General features: G+C 38.1%; 2 protein-coding genes across 4 annotated transcripts; one reads left to right on the top strand and one right to left on the bottom strand.

The window, feature by feature from the left end:
* Positions 1 to 71: 71 nt before the first annotated feature.
* LOC122646757 (cytochrome P450 86B1-like) lies at positions 72 to 3,027 on the bottom strand. The gene is made up of 2 exons (XM_043840358.1): positions 1,786 to 3,027; positions 72 to 508 (listed from the first exon to the last, which is right to left on the bottom strand). The coding sequence occupies exons 1-2, from the start codon at positions 3,025 to 3,027 to the stop codon at positions 95 to 97; spliced, it is 1,656 nt and encodes a 551-aa protein (XP_043696293.1). The 3' UTR covers positions 72 to 94.
* Positions 3,028 to 12,663: 9,636 nt separating this feature from the next.
* LOC122645925 lies at positions 12,664 to 19,684 on the top strand. Of its 3 annotated transcripts, none has more exons than XM_043839338.1 (4): positions 12,664 to 12,806; positions 17,980 to 18,147; positions 18,284 to 18,551; positions 18,699 to 19,684. In XM_043839338.1, the coding sequence occupies exons 1-4, from the start codon at positions 12,675 to 12,677 to the stop codon at positions 19,340 to 19,342; spliced, it is 1,212 nt and encodes a 403-aa protein (XP_043695273.1). In that variant the 5' UTR covers positions 12,664 to 12,674; the 3' UTR covers positions 19,343 to 19,684. The 3 variants fall into 3 exon arrangements, with proteins under 3 accessions (XP_043695273.1, XP_043695272.1, XP_043695274.1); XM_043839337.1 differs by having other exon boundaries at positions 18,284 to 18,589; positions 18,701 to 19,684; XM_043839339.1 differs by having other exon boundaries at positions 12,768 to 12,936; positions 18,284 to 18,589; positions 18,701 to 19,684.
* Positions 19,685 to 23,382: the final 3,698 nt, after the last annotated feature.

Here is a 23,382-nt window from a genome sequence, read left to right as displayed (position 1 = left end):
ATAGAAACAACTATTTTTATTGTCTGAGAATGCAAAATCAACTTAGAATGCATACCAAACACTGCATAAATCATCAATTACTACTAATTCTTTCTCACACATTTATGAATGGGCTTGATGAGTACTTCTCAAGCTCAGTTTCATCACGCCTACTTAGAATCACCTTCAACCCATATTTCATGTACATGGTTAGTGCCAACTTTGGTACCACAGGGTAATTCTCCACCACCTTAATCCGATAACGGTAGATGATCGATGCAGCGGCAAATTTCATCTGATAATAAGCAAAATCCTTCCCTAAGCACAGCCTCGGACCTCCGTTGAAAGCCGTAAACTTGTATGCTGATTCACTCATAAATCGCCCATCTTTCAACCATCTTTCCGGCTTAAATTCTCTGCAATCCTTTCCCCAAATGCTCTCCATTCGGCCCATTGCGTACATTGCATAGATCACCTTCTCTCCTTTCTTTAGCACGGTTCCGTCAGGGAACACTTCGTCTTCGATAACCTAATGGAAACAATAATAAGTTTTAAGATATTAGTCATAATTCCCATTATGCAATTACAAGTAAACAACAACAAAATAATAGTTTGTTGTGTAAGAGATCATTGTTCGGTCATCTAGCATCTGCACCAGCATAGGGGCCAATGAGAACATGTAGAGGCATTAACGTAGATGCAATTTTTTTTTTTTTTTTATAAGATATCGTTTAACAAAAGGAAAAAAAAAATCTATAAGATATCCAATTTATAGATGGTTTAGATTTAAAAAAAAATCATCCTTTCAGTATAGTCCAAATTGATGAATCACTTAGTGATGAAATGCCTAAAAAAATAACAATTATTTTGGCCTTCATAGACATGCGAGCATTTTTTAACTCTTTCTAAGACGAAATTACAAGGGCATGCAAAGCATGTCATGTCATGTTTGGTGGGATTATTTGATCGAGTAGATTACAAAACTCATGCCATCATCAATCTAAAGGATCTCTACCTAAACTTATAGATTACATGGATTCACAAATTAAATAGATATACAAAACCAACTTTTCATATAGCTCTAAAAAAAAAAAAAAACTTTAATCACATATAAATAAACGGCGGAGAGTTTTCTATAATATCAGTGTAAGAAGGAATGTGCAAGCTACAACAATGGAAGTCTAGAAAATGGTATTATCCATATGGACTCTACATGATCCGAATAGGAGAGAGAATGTTAGTGTAGATTCCGCTATTTATTATGTAAGAGGAATATATTTAAATATGCATAATGGCAGTGCATTCTTCCTTTTCCCTATAAATATATACATGCACCTGTACATGTTAAAGGATTTTGATTCAATGAAGGCTCCTCATGTGAACTATCATATCAAGTTGAGACCCATGTCACCTTCCCGACTTTCTCAAGGACATAAATCTCACCCTTCCATCAAAATGTCAAATAATTTATAATCTTACTTTTATGCCCTTTTAGTATATCACAAGTTTTACCAATATACAAAAGTATTACTGTCGTTTTACATGTATAGTCAAAAAAATGTACGTGACAATAACACATTTTGATAATAATATAATGATATATCATTTTCAATTTATTTTTGAAAATCTTTTTATACCTGTCTTAAAGAACGGTTGGAAATAAGATGAAAGGTAATTAAAAGAAAATGTCAAGCACTAAATACACGTATAGAGATGTCATTCAGACAGAAATATGGACGTATTCATAAATAGAGATACACACAATCCATTCAAAGAGAATGGGGTGAGAGTGAGAAAACATGTTACCTCCTTATGATCCACTGGCACAGAAGGGTACAACCTAAGGGCCTCTGATAGAGCTGCTTGCAAGTACTCCATCTTCTTCACTTCCTCTGGCTTGAACACAAGAGACTCCCTACCTTCAACCTTATTATTAGAATCCCTTCTCTCCCCAATTATCCTGCAAATCTCAGCAAGAATTCGCTCCTCAATCTCCGGATTCTTCTCAATCAACCAGAAAAACCAGCTCAATGCTACCGACGACGTATCCCGGCCGGCAAGTATGAAATTTACGCATATATCACGCAAGAATTTATCCGAAAACGGCTTCCCTTCATCATCTTTCGAGCCTATAAACACCGTTAGAAGGTCGGACCGCCGCTTATTTTCGCCGGAATATAAAGAAAGCTCCTTCTTTCTAGCCCGAATAACTCCGTCGGCGAATTCATCAACTTCCCTTATAGAATTTTTCAACTTCTTCTCACTTCCCAAATTGAAAAACCTCAAAGTTTTCCATAAAGTCATTGGAGTTACAAACCTTTGCATGGTCATCTCTGTTGCATCCTCAAAAGCTTGAGCAAAAGGAATCTCCGGCAAGCCGGGCCGGAGACAACCCGGGTCGACACCGAAGGCTATCATACAGATATTATCAAATGTGAGCCTTAAGAGAATATCTTGTAAGTCTATGGGTATAGACTGTTTGATTGAGTCCTCAAGAACAGGTAAGAGACGAGAATGAACGAGTTGAAACAATGAATCAGTAGTTAAATTACGAAACTCGGACGAGTGGAACTCGATACTCGCCGTTTTCCGTTGTCGACGCCAAACCTCGTCGTCAGAATTAAAGATTCCGTCACCGAGTAAATCTCTCATGGCTTCTCTGAAATACTTCCCTTTAGGAAAATTGGTGAATTTGCTCTTGAGAAGGTGTTCTAAGTTACGTGGGTCACTAGTGACTACACAATGGAGGGTAGTGAACCATGGACCTTTGAACCTAAATGTGCCGTTTGTACGGCTGAGAACACCGGAGATCCATTCGTACATGTCACATCGAACGGCTAGGAACAAGGAAGGTAACATGCCAACGATTGGCCAAATGGGTAGGCCATGTTGTTTTCTCTGCCTAATTGAGTTTATGGCAATGAAAACAATGATAGATACAATGAGCTCTATTGTTTGAATCTCTGGCAAGAAGAAGACTTGCCGGAAAACAACATCGCCGCTGCCACAGGAGGAAGAGATGACAGTTTGGTTGGATGGGTTTATCATGTTTTGAGGAGGAGGAGGAGGAGCAATTGGTAGTGGTGGTGGTGGTGGTGGGAGGGTTTATGTGATATAGGGGGTGGTGGCACTTGGGGTTACTTGGAGTGTATGAGTTTCTTGATTTGGTGAGCTGAAATGAAGGTAATTTATGTGAGAATTGAGATAAGGAGACAAAGAGGTCGTTTCTTGAATTAGACTTTAAGGGTTTCTTTCCTATCTAATGGATTGTTGTTAATTGTTATATATATAGGAATCTTAGGGTGGAATTAATTAGCTTGGAATTCTGTAATGTGGAGTTTGAGTGTGAAAAAAGAGTTCTAATTGGTTAAGGCTTTTAGAATTTAGAGAATGAAGAATTGAGAAGTGGGTGAGACAGTTAACCTAAGCACAACGGTCTTATATGCTATATAGAGAGAGAGAGAGAGAGAGACAGCAGTTTTGTATTAAAAGTAAGCTCATTTTTAATATGTGGGTTATGGGTGATTAAATTAAAGTTTAAGAATGAGATTAGTGGAATATGAGAGGATGGAATTTTTGAATTTTGTGTGTTTTGATAGTGAAGTGTAGTGGGTATATTTGATGGAAAACAAACTTCGATTCCCCGTACAAATGGTTTATAGTTTGGATAACTGACACGGAATCCTAGGGCATGGCGTTTAGTTTTCTCCGAAATCTGATTGTGTGCGTTTAAAATATGGGCTATGGTTGTGAGATACTGTGGGTCTTGTTGCTTTGAGTCTTTGACATTATCCCTAGGTGTGGGTCCTGTATTCTAGAGGTGGGTCCCACAGCTCAGAATCCGGATCAACTACTCACATGGGGTGGGTGGGGACTGATCTGACCCCTCCATGGGGTATGGGTCCCACACCTAAGAGGCGGTTCCTATACCACGATGGAGGGTTCAGATCTGTCCCCACCCGTACCCGTATGGTTAGCAGATGTGGAGTGTGTGAGACTTAGTGAAGAGGTTACAATGTGGGGAGAGACTCCCAACTCTACCCACACATTTAAAAAAACAAAAGCATGGGTTCGGTGTGGGATAGAATCTTTCACACCAAGCGAATGGGAACTGGGAAATTATCTTCTCCAGGTCCCTACCCAGCCCAGTTCCCCTGTTCCTCTAATAGGGGGGTGATGAACCCCACCCAGGGCAGGGTGTATGGGCAGGGGTAGGGTGGTCATTCTAGCCCCCCCTGTTAGAGGAACTGGAGGAGATAAAGATCCATGGGAACTAGGGTTGAGGCTAGTTCATATACTAGAAGGGATTCATAGCCATATCTTCGGTAAGAGCTAATGTATTAGAGAGCCCATGACACTGGGGGTGTGACCATCATTTTCTTGTTCACTTAGGAAGCGTTGTAAAGGAGCGCACCAATGAACTGTGACAAAATGACATCATACATTCGAGAGCAGAAAAATAATTTCATGTGAGAAGAAGAGAGAAAATGATTTGCTAGTGTACCCTACCTTGGTGGCTTAGAGAACATTTTTCCAAATAATATATAACTAATCCGTATTAGGATTGAGACATTGAGTCGTGGGTTTGTGCATGCTTTCAATCTCAACTCTCAAGTATTGGGATTGGTTGGATTGGCCAATATGGATCGGGAACTCCAGTTGCAATTTGGGTAGATTCAATACCTATATCATTATAAATATTCCCTAACTTACTTCTCGATGTATGACCGCTTTCACTGATCAAGGGCAGCTAGGAACTTGATCGAGATCCATAGGTCTAAATTTTTCACATCTGGGTTAATTTGATAGATGTTAAAGTTGTTGGGAGAATAGTCGCACATTGGTAACTCGTGAGACCTTCTATCCCTCAAATGCCTGTGAGTAGGGCTGCAACAAGGTTGGGTTAGGCTGGGTTTTTTAAAATCCAATCCAACCCTGAATATCCTTAGTTGGGCCCAGTCCCGACCCGACTCTGACTCAGGTCAGAAAAATCCAACCCTGACTTGCCCTTAGGGTCGGATCGGACTAACCCAAATTGGCTCTGACTAGGGCGGAAGGGAAATGCATGAGCTGGCTAGGTTGAGAAGAAGAAGAATCAAGAAAGAAAGAAAGAAAGAAAGAAAGAAGAAGAATGAGGAGAAAGAACATGAAGAAGAAGACAAGATCGGGTTGGGCCGTGATGGGCTTAGCTCAAGGCCTCAACCCTAACCCGGCTCAGCCTTGACTCAGGGTCGGAAATTTTCAACCTTATCCTGCCCTTAGGGTCAGGGTACCAGGCCATGTTTGGGCTCAGGACGGGTATGAGCCGTCAGGGCTAAACTTGCACCCCTACCTATGAGTCTTTCCACTAAATAGTTCAAGCTTTTAAGTTAGCTATTTACATGGTATCAAAGTGGGTTTTCCCTAATCTTGATGCAGGTATCTCCAAAACCTATATCTGTTCATTTATGCACATGTACGCAATTTCATCTTGACTATACATGAGCTTTTGGGTGGAAGGACTCACAAGTATATAAGAGGACAAAAGGTCTCAAGAGTTAAATTGTCCACCCAGTCTAAATCAACCTAAAATCGATGTTTTAACGCATCTTCGGTTGAGATACTTCCCGCTCCATCCAATGGTCAATAATATGCTTGTGTGAAAGATTTTAATACACCTTGCCAATGTCTACATCATATTCCCCCACCCTTTTTTTTAAGGGAGAATATTCTCTGTGCCGCAGTGTAGGGCCGTAGGCTGCACCCAGGCACATGGGCAGCGTGTGCAGGGGGTAGGATGGTCATTGAGCCCACCCCGTGTGCCTGGGCGCAGCCTGCGCTGCGGCACAGAGAACAACACCCCCTTTTTTAATTATAACTATGTAGAGGGTGTGATCAAGGCTGCGTTAACCGTAAGCTTGGCATCACATAGAATACCATTTTCAATTTTATATATAAATAGTAACCTCTTTCTCCTCCCCACCCCCAAAAAAAAAAACAAAAAAGTTTATTATTTGATATAAGAACCGGAAGATCAACAACATACATGAAAGAGAGAAAAAACAAAACCTGCTAATTGTAGTTGGCCTATCGGTATGGGAGTTCTGGTCAAACTTTTCTTCATATCACAAAACGTGTACACATGGCAATTTGGATTGATGGGGAAGGTTCTGTGGTGGAGAAAGAGTCGCCAATACAAGAGCTTGAAGCAACATCTCAGGGTATGGCTTCCCCTATCGGTTCTTCAGCTGATCATACTTTCTATTTTTACGTATAAGTAGGGTAAATGGATAATTGAAACTCCGAATTCGATCCGCATCCATTTCTATTTCGGAACATCCGAATTTGTTTAGAGATATCCGAAAAAAAATCCGAATACTCCGATAAAAATTCAAATCCGAATACTTAATTATAAAAATTAAGTAAATAATGATCTTGAGGGTTTTTAAAGATTCAACAGGTTCTAGAATATGAAGAAACAAGAATCATGATCTAAAACTATGGATTGAGAGTGAATTATATCCATTAGGGGGAGGAAAGTTCGGGTTACACAAGGTAGAGGTGTAAACGGATGGTCGAGAATCCGAATTCGATCCGCATCCGAATCCGTTTAGAAGTATCAGAATTCGACCAAGAAATATCCGAATCCGATTACATCCGATCCGTATCCGAGCCGAATCCGATCTGTTTACAAGCCTACGTATAAGGGGAGATGGGCATATAGTTATCCAATTATGGAGCCAGGCTCATGTTCACGTACGTGAACGGTTCACATCTGGTTAGATGAAATCCAACTCATATGGAGTGGATTCCATCTAAACGATTGTGAGCCCAAATAGAGTAGATTCCATCTGAATGATTGTGAGCCCAATTCTTATTATGGGTATTCACTGAATCCGGTCCATATATGTTTTCCATTCTTCATGTTTATCTTATGGGTGAAGTGACAATTGTGTAGATACCATTATCCACATAACTGTTTACCATGGTATATAATTTTATCCTTTTGTTGGCCCTCAAAACTATTTGGGTCACTTACTTTCACTTGATGGGTTGTGGTAGTTAGATTAACCATATCAATGAAAAAGAAATTTTTAACCTTTTGACTATTGGATTTATGTGTTTATCAAATCCAATTTAAAAGTGTTTAGGGGTGTTATTTATCTTAATGTTAGACCTTAAATTGTTTGCAATTAGGATGGAATTAGACATTTTGTTCATATGGTTTTCACATTGAATGTTTTAGGAACGTGGTGACGTAAGTAATCATATTTTGTGTGTGCATCAGAGAATTCTACTTATGCAGATCATCGAGAGAATTTTGTATGAACTATTGTCAAATGTCTGAGAAACAATATTCTCTGATAGTTCATTTTAGTTCCTAGACCTGAGACGTCCTTAACGTTGTGTGTTTTGGTGTAATAATGGTTGATGCCTTCGTTGACAATATGTTAGTGTATTGGATTCACAATATGTGAATGGAAGAGATGCTCAAAAAGGAAACAACTTTCCAAAAAAAAGATGAATATCTTGAGATTGAGAGAGAGAGAGAGACAGAGATGATTGTGATTAGACAAAATTTCGAGTTGGGTGACTGTTTTGTAAATAGATTACAAATATATATCTTTCTATTTGGACTATTGCTAATTTCACTGATCCTACTAACTAGTAGATACAATGAAAACAAGTAAACTATTTTAAACATGACATTGATAAAGGAAGTTAAAAGAAACAAATATATCTCTCCTGGGTCAACTCAACCAATAATCGAGAGATGGTAGGTTTTTTTGCAGCCGTAGTGATGGTAGATGAAGCAATGCGAAGTAGTTGATTCAACGTCAAAGAATCTGATTGGGTTGTGTCTTCGTTCGTGAGTGCCCATGTGATAGGAAGATGAGTAGACTTGAAGGTATCCCCTGAAGGATATATATAGAGGGACCAAACTTGAACATAACTTCGTCACAATGCCTATGTACCCTTACTAGGGATCAAATGAGTTGGAATGATTGAAGAGGCTCTTCTGAGTTGGGGTGCAAACACAATCTAAAGTTGTTCATTCGAAAATTAAAATTTCAGAGTAGATTTGAGTTCATTATGCATTAATTGTAAAATGAATGTAAGATTTCATTAAGTTAGAATACAAAATCTACCTAGAATGCATTCCAAGAATGTATACCAAACACAACCTTCACTATCAGACTCTCGTAGACTTGAAAGAGTTTTTTTTAAGAGTAAATGACAATATTTAATTGCTTCTTCAAAAAATAAAAATTCTTGAAAAAAGCAACATTAGATATTGTGATAGAGAGAATGAGAGAAGTTGATGCAATTTTTTTTTTTTTTTTTTTTTTTTTTTATAAAAAAAAGATGAATTTACAAAAATTTTTGGAGGGGTGAGGGTGTGTGAGTGCACTAGACTCAAATTGGAGCTACAAAAGATCTTAAGTATCTATAAAAGGCCCAATGCATGACCACCATTAACAAGTTAGCATGGAGATGCCCACAAAGATCTGCACCATTTTGTCTATCACCAAAAAGTCTTCAATGAAGCATGGAAGCCAAAAAGAAAGATGAGCTGCTTCCAAACATTTTTAATAATCAGTTCATGATTCTCACTTCAAGTATCTTTTATTATTGTTAATTTTGTGTGTTTGTGTGTGTGTTATCTTTATTTTATAATTTCCAATATTCCAATTTATTCAGTTGGGCCAGACCAAAAATAGTTTAGTTTGACTAGTTCAATGAGAACCATACAGGTTCAAATGGTTCTGCCCAGTCCTAACTAAGTTTGGTTCGATAGGCGACTCGAACCAAAAAGGATGATGGTCCGAATGCCCGATTTTTTCGAATGGTTCTATCTTGTCCTATATAAGGTTGGTTCACTATATGACAAAAGAGGGCGGGCCTTGGTGTAATGATAAAGTTGCTCTATTATGGCCAAGTGGTCATGGGTTCGAATCTGAAAACAGGTTCTCTGCGAAAACAGTGTGGTAAGGCTGCGGTCATTGGAATGATTCCTTTGCTTACAAGTTTTGTGATACTTTTTGAAGGTTACAAGACTCTTAAAAAATACAAGGATTGGTAGTAGTAGTAGTAGAGAAGGTTTTGTCATCTCTCAACTCCTTTGATCTCACTATGCTCTCAAGGCTTTCTTGATTCTTTAATATTTTCTCTCTCTTCATTCTTGGATGCTTGAATGAAAGAAGCCTTTATTTATAGATATCTTGGAGGCTAAGTAACTAGACATGTGAATCGGGTTTAGTCCCACATTGGGTGTGTGAGTGTGGTGTGTGTTGTGTGTGTCCATCATTCCATGGTCATAAAAGTCGGTTAACCTTTTGGGATTGGTGTGTGATTTGTGTGATTACACTTTCATTAAAAATTAGACATGTGAACCTTATTTGGTAGGCAATGAGTAGATAATCATGTGATTGTCCTAATAGCAGCAACCACCATGGTTTTAATGCACACTATTGGATTGGGTATCGGTCATCTTATCAATACGACATCGGCATGAATTGGTCGTATCAGATAGATATTCTTAAAAATGGATTTTTCTTGGCTATTTTACCTATTGTCCGTACCATTCCACCAATACAGTATCGATATCAATCACCTTCAAAACCGTACCGTATCGGCTATATTGGACAATCCAATACCGATACCTCAAACCATGGCAACCATGTGACTTGTTTGCTAACAATCATTGTAATCATTAACTAGTCGGTGCTAACAACCTGTCTGTTGATAGCTTTGCTGATGTCACTTATTGACGTCACTCTTTGTCCTTTTGTTCTCTTGTTCATATTTTTTGTCATTTGTCATTTATTTGGATTAATTGTTGTTAATCTTCATTGTTCCAACATATCTCTCATAATTTGAGAAAGGGAAAAAGTTCTGTGTCTTGGAGTGTGGCCTATGCCGGCACTCCCATGAATCTATCTCTCTCCTTCCCATGTGAAAAGACACATCTGCTCCCTTGTTTTAAGGAGGTGAGAGATAAATACATGGGAGTCCCGTATAAAAAACTGTTTCCCTAATTTTAATTTTTTCTTTTCACTTGTTCTTCAGCTGGGACCACCTTCTAATGATTTCTCTATGAGCTAAAGATGATGTTGAAGCTTATTCTGAGACCTTGATGGTCTTTTTGTGTTCTTTGTTTGGGATTTGGAAAAATGTGAGAAATGGATAGTTAAGGTGAAAGGTTAAATCAGAAACACATAGGTCATGTCGATAAATTCTAATTTCAAAGAAGCTTTTGTAATTTAAAATACTTCTTAGATGAGGGAAATGATCAATACTTTTTTCCCCAAGAATTTCAGTAGGAAAATCTGTAAATGGTATTTGGAATGAACTAAGAGGGTGGACCTAGGTGCAATGGTAAGATTGCTCAATTATGACTTAATGGTTACGGGTTCAAATTGGGAAACAACTTCTCCACGAAACGAAGGTAAAGCTACATACATTATGACTCTCCTCAGATCCCATAGTGGCTAGATGATTGAGTCAGATCTGCTCAGACTTGGTTAATAAGATTGTGGTTCAATCTCATCTTTGTGGCTAGATGATTGGATACGCTAGCAGTATACCGTAAACTAACACTTTATGTGTCTATCTTTCTTTTCCTATCTTTGAGGGGAAGGGGGTAAGGGAGTCATTTCAAAGGGAAGAAGAGAAAGACACATAGGATGCTAGCTTACGGTATACCGCTAGCATATCCATCCCTCTCCCTTAATTTTTTTAATCTAACAAATTTTAGATTTCTTTTTTCCTATAATTGAAAAATTCTTGGTTCATTTGTATTGGATAGGCTTTTTCCATATTGGAGTTTGACTATATGTTGTTTTTGGCCCAAAAGGCATTTGGATGATCAGAAATTGCTTTTGTCTGTTGAGATTTAGTTCATCTAACCATTTGTACCAAGACAATATATTTTGTTTTTCTTTTAATTGGACTTTGGGCAAAGTTAATCGTTTGAGGAGATTTACATCTTTGAATTGGTTTGTTACAAAATTCAAATGTAAGCATTCGTTCTAAGATATTGGTGACTAAACCATTTGAATTGTTTGAAATTGTTAAAAAAGGTTCTTACCCGGAAAAAAAAAAACTTTGTTAAAAAAGGTGTACCCAAAATCAAGGTTTGATTAATATCTTTGACCATAAAGAAAGTAGTTTTTGACATAGAAACATGTGTTATGAATATGTAAATTGGATATTTTGTAATTAATTTTTGGGTGAAACAACGTTACTTGGGTGTGTGTGGTGTGCTATCCTTGCCCTAAGACATAGGGCGGGCGAAATGATTACCGCACCCCTATAAAAAGGCAGAATTTCCTGAGGGTCACGATGGTCATTTTGCCTGCCATTGTGATTGGGTAGGGGCAGCATACTGCACACACGCACGTAGCGTTCTCTTTCCCTTAATTCAATCCAATTGACAAGAAGAGCTATCAGTCCCATTGACTAAGTCTAACCCACTTTTCGGTTCACATCAAAATAAATTTGTTTAATTGGTTGAATTCTCATCAGTTCAATTGGCCAATAGCGAACCAACCAAATACTTTGGGGTTATATGCCAAACCAAATCTTTCTGGGGGAATTTGAGCAATTGAACTATAGAACAGATGAGATGAACAAATCTCCACAAGGAATGGGCAATTGAACTGGATCAGAAGAGATGAAAAAAATCTCCCTAGGGGAATCAGAACAATGAACCAGACTAGCACAAACCAAAATCCAAACCAAGCCATTATCATCGGGCGGGTTGAGTACTCAACCATTGAGTACCCAAGATAACAAAGGGGCTGATGTTCTTTGTGCTGCAGCGCAGGCTACGCCCAGACACATGGGCTTGTCATTCAGGGGGGTAGGGTGATCATTTCACCCACCCCTATGCGTCTGGACGCAGCCTGCGCTCCTAGCACGGAGAGCGAATCGTTATCCCCTCCAATTCGCTGCCCCCTCTAATTCCTCCAATTCTTCACATAGGACAGAAATGACCACCCTATCCCCCTGCCCGAAAACATTGCCCAATGTGGGCTCCACTCCCCCCTATTAGAGGAATTGGAGGTGATAATTATTCCATAGAGAACATTTGGCCATAACAAAGATAGGCAGGTTTCAGTTTAAATCAAAACCAAACCAAAGTCATTGTGCATGATTTTTGGTTTAATTAATCATGTTTTGGTTCGGTTTTCAGAATGGTATGCATATCCATTTTGGAAGGATGTTTTCTCTTAGGGAGTGTGACCTATGCCAGCACTCTCATGATCTACCTCTCTCCTCTCCATTTGGAAAGACACCTTTGTTTCTTATTTTCAGAAGAAGAGAAACAAAGACACATGGGAGTACTGGCGTAAGCCACACTCATACATAACTACTTCCCATCAATTTTTATGTGCAAACGTTTTTTTTAATGTTGGGGACCTAGGACAACTGATTCAGATCGGAAATTGACTGTGACTAATTCCAATTCTAGTCGATTCAACATGATCAATTCTTGGTCCAAAACTCCAAATTCCTTAGCTGAGTTTCCAGATCTAAGGGTCGATTTAAGGACTTTTTAGGGCCGATTCAAATTGATTCCGATTCGATCCAGATCAAAATCGACAGAGACCATTTTGATTTTGATCCGCATGGACTGATCCGATCCGATACAGATTCCGTCCTTGAAAGTTGAAACCTTGTGACGCCGGGGGTAGTTGGAATTAAATTAAATGCAGCACAAATTTGGGAATATCGTTTCCCAAAGCTATTCCAGAGGGGATACAAGAGAATTCCCAAATACAACACCAAAGAAACCTGTAATCTCTCGGCGGGAGAGGATTGCGATTAGCGCGATTCGATCAGTATTTCTATTGTTTCTTTCCATGGGTTTTTGCTTTAATTCTGCCCCGATTTGGTGCTAATTCTCTCCTTTTTTGAAAAATCTGTATACCTCTTCTCATGCTGGTTTGAATCCCTAATTGTCTCAATCAGGTGATCATCATTTTCTCTTTATATTTATTTGATTTTATACAATATTGACCATGAATTTGAGTTTTTCTCACTGTTCCGAGAATATTAAGATCATATTTCTATGAAACCATTACATTTTCTTTTCCCATTTTTTTTAGAATCTCAATAGCTGAATGTATTATTTTAAATATCAACTGGGTGATGAGCTTGAGAGAGCTTCTTTGGTATTTTAACTTTAAGATTAGGTAGAAATCATGAACTTGAGAGAGTTTCTTTGGTATTTTCTTTTCCCATTTTTTTTAGAATCTCAATAGCTGAATGTTTTATTTTAAATATCAACTGGGTGATGAGCTTGAGAGAGCTTCTTTGGTTTTTTAGCTTTAAGATTAGGTAGAAATCATGAACTTGGAAGGGATTTTTATTTGGGGGGTTTAAAATCTCTCTCTCTGCACTAGGGCAGCAACGTCCTGAGTTTTTGAGGGATTCTTTTTGTCTGCAAGTGTTTTGAAAGGGTTTTGGGGCCATATAGAGGCAGGAACGAGTCAGGTCACTGTTAAGGTCAGTTCTGACCTTCTCTCTGTCTCTCTCTCCTTAGACATATTGTGTCGTTTCTGAACAAATATTTTATCTCGAGAATGGATGTGTGAAGTTTCTGTTTGCCTTTTGAATCCTTCTTCTACTTGTTATTCACTAGATTTTTTTTTTCCAGTTGTTGAAGTTGTTAGGTTTTCTGTTGCTACAGTATTTTTAAGTTAATGTATTGTATGTATTTGTTCATTTTTCTGGAGTAGCTTTCGGTATTTCTCTTTGATGAATAATTAAGGTCTATTTTGCCTCTTAACTGTTTGCTGGCTTGTGCAAGAATAATTTGCACTGTGGACTGAAGAGGTTCTTCTGGTGAGTATGGGATGTGTTGGTATACATTCTTAGTCCTGAATTTATTGATGTGAGGAGATAAGTTGAAAGAGTTGGAGATATCCATTTGTTTCATGCTAGGTATTTGGATCATGGTACATGAAAGTAAAGGTCTCAGCTTTGAACCATTTGACCACTGATGCAGGTGCACTACCTTGGACCGATCCAATCCCGTTTGGAACCCAGACGGAGATGAACCGGGTCCAATTTGGGTCTTTGGCTAGTAGGATCTTTTAGGATATTTTTTTTAAATTTATATTTTGGGATTAACATGCAATATTTTATTTTGATAGCTTAAGTAGGAGACAACTATTAGGATTTAGTTTCCTAATTAATTTGAGTTTCCAAATGAGAGTAGGTTTCCTTTTCATGTTGGGTTTTTTTATTTAAGTACATGTAATCGTGCAATTAGTCTTCAGATTGAAAATGAATTAAGTTTGTGTTTGTGAAGAGCCTGCGTGGCTAGGTGTGTGTGCGAACTTCTTCCCCCCTTATTCCTATGTGATTTTTTCCCCTCCTTTGAGATCCCTCTCAGGTTACCCCCTTCTTCTTTACTGGTTCTCCACCAATTTGGTATCAGAGCTGAAGGATCCACATCCTTCCTCATCTACCTCTTCCCTCTGATAAGATTTCCTCCTATATCTTTACTATGTTACTGTTCTTTCACAACGAACTGTAAACCTAGACCCTTTGCTACAACCCCATCCTCCCTGTCAGTCTCTCTCATCATATACTTCTCTTTCTGTATTCTCTTTTATCTGATACTGCACTCTGCCATATGACCAGCAGCAATGGAAAAAAAGAAGAAGAAGATAACAAACGCCATCCCCATCTCCAGCACCTCTTCTTCACCCCTCATCCAAAACCCAAATCCTGACCCCCTTCTATAGATTACCGCTGTAAACCTTCCCTCTCGATTTTCATTGACAAACCCCCAAACCTCAACTGGCCCCCACTTTCGATTCCATTTTGTTAGCAAAACCCAGACCCACCCTCCCTTCGATTTCCTACAAGCAAACCCTCCCTCCCGAGTCTCTTGATAAATTCTCTAGTCCAGACGTCTGCGGAAATGGAAGGTGGGGGAATAATGCTCTTTTTTTGCCATATTTCCTGATGAATTGTCTAGTCTATGTCATCTTCACTTGAATAAATATGAGCTGGTCTTCATTTAATTGGGGGTGGGGGTTATCTTGGCTAAGGTAGTCTCCTTTAACAGCTTTTAAAAGTCCATCATTTGCATCTGCTTCATCTGTTTTTTTAATGTGGTTTGATGAGGGGAAAAAGTTTGGAGTTTCGGGGGATCTCTATTGGAGAGATAAATCAGCCAATGAGTTGCTTCTCAGCCATTCTAGTATATCAACCTGATGCAGTTGCACTGGCCTGGCTGGACAAACAAAATCAAGTTTGGAAGCTCAGGCTGAGGAGAACTAGACTAAATTTGACCATTATTTCCAGCAGGGGTAGTTAGGTTATTTATTTTTATAGCGTTTAGTTTTGTAAACTGAAATATTTTATTATGAGGGAGTTGGCTATTGATAGCAGCTGTTAGGAGTTTTAGTTTCAGTTCTGGGAATCCTTCTTAGGGTTATACTCTGTCTTTTGAAGAGTCTATGTTATGTATTCCCCCATCGATTAGAAGGGATTGAACAGACCAGAGTTTTGTTGTTGTTGCAAGACTTCTTGCCGACGACTGGTAGGGTTGTCCCCTATTCCTGATTCTCTCTTCTTTATTTTAATTTTATAGTTTCTTAATTCCCGATTTGCCCTATGAAAATATCAAAATTTCCATATTTAGTTCTTAATTACAGGAACTCCCTCCACTCTATAAATATTTTCCCTTTAGTTCCAAAGTCTATATTATTCTTCTCGAAAATTCTTGAGGTTTTCTGAAATTACAGATTGCCACTGTTTTCCCAAACTTCATCAACAGATCCTGGTTCTAATTGTGGTTCCAGCCTCTCTGATAGCTATCATCTATTATAGACTGTGGACCCCATCAATTTGGTATCAGATCCTTTTCTCTCTTATTCTAACCTTGACAAGACCCTCTCATATCACCAAACACCAATCATGAGCTTCACAAGCTGAACAAGGAATTACAAGAAAATCAACAGAAGAATGAAACTAGACTTGATAAATTCAGGGAAAAAACTTTGGCTGATCCAAGAACAGACTCGCAAAACTCTTAGTGAGATTTTGCCATCTTAACGAGAACCAACAGGCGAGATGATGCTAGACCGTCTACACCATTTCCCCAACCAAGTCACCACAGGTAAACAAAAATCTTTTACACAAAAGATAAACCAAGTACTCATGCACAGTAGCCCTAAATCTTTAAGTTCTAATCTATAGGGAATACATAACATATATAGACTCTTCTAATCTACAGATCAGTATATTTTGGGGAACTGGTGTAGACAGTCTAGCATCATCTTGCCTGTTGGTTCTCTTCAAAATGGCAAAAAATTTCACGAAGATTTTTATTTCGTAAGCTTGATTTTGTATAGGCTGCCGTGTACTTTGATGTGAAGACAACTATCTACGAGTCAAAGCTTGTAGTCAGGACCCTTGGGATTCCAGTGGACTTGGGGACTCATGTAAGTAACAATTTGTATATTTATAAATATAGTACTGCTATTGTACAACCCAATGGGCTGTCACAATGGTACTGTTTTGTGCTTTAAAAACTTGGAACAGGATGAGGTATGACGTTTGTGTCTGCTTGCTTACGTTTTATTCAGGATTATAAATTGTTTAGTGATAAAAAATAAAAAATTGACACTATAATTGCAAACAATTCTACTGGAAATAGTTTTTAGGGTATATTAATTCCTAGGGTGCTGATGTTCGAGTCTCCTCAGCTTCAGTTTTTAGAAAAAAGGCTTTTCATCCGACTCACTCCACTTGCTCAACTCGGGCAGTCATTGCAGTCACCCAAGTTGGATGGTTGACTCTGCTAAGTCATATGCATTCAGAGTCAACATATTGACTCTACTCCTAATGTTTGGGAGGCGAGTTAATTGCCTGAGTCACTGAGTTGACAAGTGATGATCTATATTATTCTTTCTCAAGTCCACAGTGGGAATGTCTTTTGCCCGATGTAGAATACCTAGGGAGTTGCTTTAAATTAAAGTTAATGATGAACTATAAGAATTACTGGTAAGGTTTGCTTGGGATGTGGGTTGTGGGATTAACAATTTAGTGCGACTTTCAGAAGAAACTGTTCTTCAAAATAAAAATGGAGTTCTTTGTGTCAGAATGTAAATGTCAAGATTTTGATTTGAATTCCCAAAAAACTAGGTTTTATTATGGCTTATCAATAGGGACCAAGGGTTTCAGGTGATGCATCAAATAAACAAAAAACAGAAAGACTTACAAATTGAATCCAAGGTTAATACTGAAAACTTGAATATGGGAGGTGAGGTGGCGAGAACAGAAGTGATATTAGATGAATCTAACCTTCATTCTTGCTCAAGAGTTGGAGTCAGCACCACAAAGAATAAGAAGTATATTGAGTCAGTACCAAAAAAGATCATGTCCCAAGGGAGGATGCCCTCTATTCTGTAAAGTAGTTATGCATTTTCCTTTTCTTCTATGCATGTGAAAATGGACTTCACTGCATCAACTTGCGAATCTATTTGGGAATCTTATGTTGAAAGACATTCTGCAATGCCTAAAATCTGTACAATGCCAAATCGCTACTTTATCAGTCGAAGGAACAATTCTAGATAATATTGTAGTAAACTATTTCCCACTTCTGACTTCTCATGATGTTCTGAAGGACTATAGTGACCCAAGTGCATTCATCAATGGTTATTTAGATCTTTGTTGGACATGATCTGATGATATCTTTAAAGTTCCTTTCTGTTTCATACTCAACCACCATAATGCATATGGTGATGCATTAATGTAGCTAGTCACTAATGTAATGGACATAAGTTTTTTCTTTTAGTAATTCTTTCAAATTTGGATTTTTATTTTCTGCAATGCCCTGTATTTGTATTGTTTATCTCTTTTTGTCGTTATTGCGTATGTTAAAAGGAATAAACATCTCCTTTCCCTAATAATTTGTTTATAGAATTAATGAATTTCTTCTAATTGGCCTGTTGCAAAGATGCCCCTTGCTGAATTATTTATTTCTCTTTACAGGTTAATCTGTTCTGCGAAAGGAGCATGGAGTTCTTTAAGGGTTTAAGTGAGGAGACAGCATCAAATGAGCGATGCTTTGATCTTCCTGATATCCAGAGATGCCCATTCCTACGGAACATTAATGAACCCACAAGTTTTTCCTTTTCCCCATCGGGTTTCCCCTTTCCTGTGAGTATCTTCATGCTGAATTCTGTCTAGGATTTTTATATTCTATGGGTTTGTTAATGTAATTATGAAAAATCACGGTTGGAACATTGAGGTTGCTGTTGCCAAATAACACCTTGTATCCTTTGCTTTTCTTCAGAGACGGGGAGTCACAGGTCCAATTTTTGAAGATGGTCCTAACTTCGATATGGCATTTAGGCTTTTTCATGGGCAAGAGGGTGTAGTCCCACTCTCAGGGAGGTCATATTCTCATTCCAAGAATAGGGAGATGGAGCCTGAGCTTGCACCCCAGTTTAATCCCTTGGCAGCCAAAGCAGCCACTATCAGTCTCTCAGCATTTGGTCCTGGAGGGCCATTCAGCTTTGATTCCTTTTCTGAGAAATGGAAGAATCAGAAAAGGAAATCCAAATCATCCGACAAGCAGAAATCTTCTTCAGAAGCACAGGTAAATTAAATTTATCCATTTTATGGTACAAAGTATTGCTCAGTTCTGTATTTGAGACAGTCAGTTTCTTCTACTGAGCCTTCTGACAGAGTCATTGATTTGGACATTCAGGGCAGCGACTCAAAGCATGAAGCACTGAGCAATGAATGGCTTGAGACTGGAAACTGCCCAATTGCCAAGTCTTACAGGGCTGTGAGCCATGTTCTACCAATTGTTGCAAAAGCTCTTCAACCTCCTCCAGGCATGAAATACAAGTGCCCACCGGCAGTGGTTGCTGCCCGAGCTGCCTTGGCTCGTACAGCCCTTGCGAAAACCCTCCGACCCCAGGCTTTACCAACAAAGGTACTTGTGATTGGTGTATTGGGCATGGCAGCTAATGTACCACTTGGTATATGGAGGGAGCACACCCGTAAATTCTCACCATCATGGTTTGTGGCAGTGCATGCGGCTGTGCCATTCATAGCCATGCTTAGGAAGTCTATTCTAATGCCCAAAGCAGCCATGGCTTTTACTATTGCAGCCTCAATCCTAGGTCAGGTTATAGGTTCCAGAGCTGAACGAATCCGCCTGAAAAAGATAGCTCAGAGGAAAGAGTTGGAAGCACCAGGAGAAACTATAGAAGGTGCCATTTGTGAGCCTAGTCCAGGTGAGGTTGGTGGTATTACAGCTGGACGTTGTGGTGGGGAGAAAATAAAATGGGACCCTCTTCTACTTAAGCCAGCAGGTACTTCCCCAGCTGATGTTTGTTTCTGATTTTGAGTGTTCTGCCATCCTTGATCGGTTGTATTCATTTGGAAGACTAAACTTCAACATATAGGAAGATATCTTCGGCTACAATTCAGGAAGAAGAGAAAAAGTAAGAAGAAAAAAAAAGTAGAGAGAATAAAAGATAAAATGACATTGTTCTTGCATATAAATGGTATCTGATTATTATTTCACATGTTTTATTTCTTGTACTCTGCTTGAATCAGACTCGATGTTTATAATTGTATTGTTGTCATACAACTTGACAAGTCAACGGGTTTGAGGGTTGATTTGCTATTTTAATGACACGGTGATGAGCTAATGAGTTCAATGTGTCAGGTTGTATCTTAATTCACTGTTCTGGTGCCATATACTAGAAAGAAGAAAACTTGAGAGAAACTGAATAAAAGAGAGTGTGTAATAACATTTGTAATTCACTTACAAAGTGTCCAAAAACACAACGAAAAAATGTCTGACATCGGTCAAAACTGATCAATGTCGAACAGAACCAGAAACAAACTGAGGTATTTTGGAACTTCATTCTATAAAATACAGCACTATGTATGGGAGTTGCATCCATTATTCAGAGAATAAGAGTAGACTCATGTAATTCATTCTATAATAGACTATAACCATGTTTTCTTCTTTCCTTGGGAGTCTTGATGCATGAAAATGCTAGAAATTAAAATATAAGTTGCATTAAAATTGGAAAAAATAAACAATATATTTCTATGTACTTATTGTGAGTTGACTACTGACAACGTGCTTCAGCCACGTTAGAAATATGCTTCGGGTTCTATTCTTCCATGAGTTGTCCATTATGCTTAGGGGATGTTGGTTTTATTAACCATTTATTCAAGGTCTAATGTGCTCCAAACATTGATTATTTGATGTGGTTCGACACAAATACCTACATCCATATTAGAGAATCAGTGATTTTTTCACGGTGTTAGAAAAACATTCTATATGTACAACTCTCCCCCTCACAATGAGATCTCCCTTGCTTGTATTTAAGGTTTTTCATTTTTCCCCACAAAGATAATATAGAATCTCTAAAAAGGGTATCAATTTTAATACAATTATAATTTTACCCTTATGCATGTAATGGATCTAAAATTCAACCCAAACATATACAAATCCAATAATAACCATGTCGGTCACTGTATAATACAAGATGATAAACCCAACAATCCACACCTTGGCTAGAATTCTACGAGCCACCTTGAAGAAGAATAATGTTGATGTTGATTCTATAAATTCCACCATTGTCTTTGTCTGTCTATTATTATCCAAGCTGGTATAGCCCACACGACTCACTAACATCACAATGTGATGTGACTCCACCTCTCCTATTGTTACAACTTGGTCGAAGAGATCACTTCCACTCACAAGATCCGAAGCGATATCATCTTTCTAAAACTACATGTGCCTATAGCCTGAACTGTTGGTAGTTTTCGAGCTCACCATACATTCCCTTCCTCCACTCTTCTTGGAAGGTGATTTCTTTTAGCCTTTTTTGCACCTTTTCAGCCATACTTTCCAACATGCATTACCCTCTCCCCTCCCCCCCTTTCCCTTTCTTACTCTAGTCGCTCCTTCCTCATTTACATGAATATGCATGTCGTAAAAAAAAAAATGTATCCACACTCTTGTGTAAGGGTGTCAAAATCAAACTGAAACCGTTTATCGAAACCGGCAGGCCATTTAGTTAAATGGTTCGGTTATGGTTTTAGAAATGACATCGTTTGTTTAATTGGTTCGATTCGGTTTAAACCGATTAATCCAATGGTTTCAAACCGTGTAATCCAATTAAAATTGATTATAACCAAACCGTCTAACCGTTTAAAAATCTCAATTTCATGGGAGTTATTGATTCGTACTGTAATGTGCTTCTAGGCCTCTGTATTTTGAAGCTCTAACCATGGCTTCCATTGTTCTTATTTCATTCTTAATTTTTATATGCATATTCCTTAATGGTTATGTGCACTACCGAAGGCCCCTATTTTCTATTAAAAAATGCAGCAGGTAACCAGTGTAAATTAGACTTAGTAAATGGTTTATGAAACCATCTAGTCATCGTCTAACCGAAACCGTGTAAAACCGTTTAAAAACCATTTAACTGAAACCGTTTACCAAACGGTCCAGGTTTTGATTATGAGACCGTTTAGTTAAATAGTCTGGTTACGGTTTCTACACTCAAGCAGTCAAAATCGAACCGAACCGTTTAACCTAAACCGGACCATTTAACATCCTTACTCTTGTGAAAGGGGAAAAAAAAAACTGATCTGTTGTTACTTCTTCAGCTCTCCTTGTACACTGTCCATTCCCTATATCTTCACCCACCATATGCGACGATCCGTCGAACCTCGCTTGGATACAATTTGTTGGGAATGAATGCAATAACACAAGGAAGAAACAAAACAAGCAACTTACAAGAGCTTGAGTATTTAATGTGATTTGACACAAATATCTACATCCACGTGAGAGAACCAAAGATTTTTTCACTAAGCATTCTCCATTCATTAATGTGATTTCTTTTGCTTGTGTAAAGGATTTTCTCTACAATATGAAACTTTAAAAACACTAATCTCCACACAATTACATTTTTTTTTTGTACATATAATGTACCCAAAACCCGACCCAAGCATATATAAGCACCAATAATGACTATGTAGGCCATTGCCAAGTGGCTAAACCCAGTCAATGACTATATATAATAGGATGCATGGACATACACAGGATGGAGAAAACAAATAGATACATGGAGATAAATAAAATGGTAGTTTATTGAAGGGAGATGGTTATCTGATAAAGTTGGGTATTCTACAACCTCTCACCATTCAATTTTTTAATCATTCTTTCTCTTAACTTAAAAAAAAAAATATAATAATACATGTAAGAAGGCTTAGGCTCTGTATGGCAACGTTTTTGTTTTAAAAAATAAATTTTGGATCCAGCATAGTTTTTTGTGTTTCGATGTTTTTGAGTGTTTCTGGCTCCTGAAATGTTGTATGGTAAGATTGGAAAAAAAAAAGTTCCTATAACTAAAAAGAAACAGAAATTTGTATGGGTCAGGGAACATCTCAAGGTGATACACCTCAAATACCTTGTACACATAGGTTGAAATTCCCTATTATTATAACAATTGAAGAATAACCATACTTGCAAAATATATGAACAAAGAATTTTGACAGAACCACAGAAATACCGGGTACGCTAATAATTCTCAACTGGTATTATGTAGACAAAAAGATCATAGATGGTGGCTCCCGGCATTAATTTTTCAAAGACAGTCCAAACAGAAAAGATTTAGAGTGATACCCTAAAGGTTTAACCCTCTAAATCCTAATCGATAGAAGAGTTGTTGTGTTTGTTCCCCGCGAATCCTTAAATGTAACACATGCATGCTAAGAACTTTCAGGTTCCCTAAACTTAGGTGATGCAAACTTTCTTCAAAATTGAATTAGTAAACAAGGTAGCATATACATAATAATTAAAATATCTCCATTAAAGCTAAATCTAAGTAGATACATAACAATTAAAGCTCTCCATTAAGCACTTGGGGAGAGAGAGAGAGAGAGAGGGTCATAAACCCTAAATTGAAGTAAGAAATCGATACAAAGGGTTAAAAAACCCTAAATCCAAGTAAGAAATCGTTTTCTTAAATGTGTTATAGTTCATACCTTGGCATGAGTTGAAAGATTGCAGGAGAGTCCTTCACGGAGGAGTAGAGTCGAAGCTAGGTGAGGTTGAGTTGCAAAGGTCGAGCGGCGTTCTTGTGAGGATGAGAGGTCATGCTTTAGCTCTTTTACCTTGTCCTTGTGAGTTTTTACCTCATGTTATGTTTAGATGAAAATTTTCATCATTGCGCCTCATTCACATAAGACAAAGTTTGTTTCTCCACAAATTCGTAGAAGTGATTCTCAAATGTGAGAAACACCATTATATTTCTCAAATGGGGCTCAAAAGTGTGCCAAGTGCTCGATTCGTTTAAAAAAACATAGAAAATCAAATCGAACATGCCATACAATTTTCACCCCATTTCTATT

This window comes from Telopea speciosissima, chromosome 11 (assembly GCF_018873765.1).
Source record: "Telopea speciosissima isolate NSW1024214 ecotype Mountain lineage chromosome 11, Tspe_v1, whole genome shotgun sequence".
Classification (NCBI taxonomy): domain Eukaryota; kingdom Viridiplantae; phylum Streptophyta; class Magnoliopsida; order Proteales; family Proteaceae; genus Telopea; species Telopea speciosissima.
Note: the sequence above shows the minus strand (reverse complement) of the source record. Positions and strands in the feature narration are given on the sequence as shown.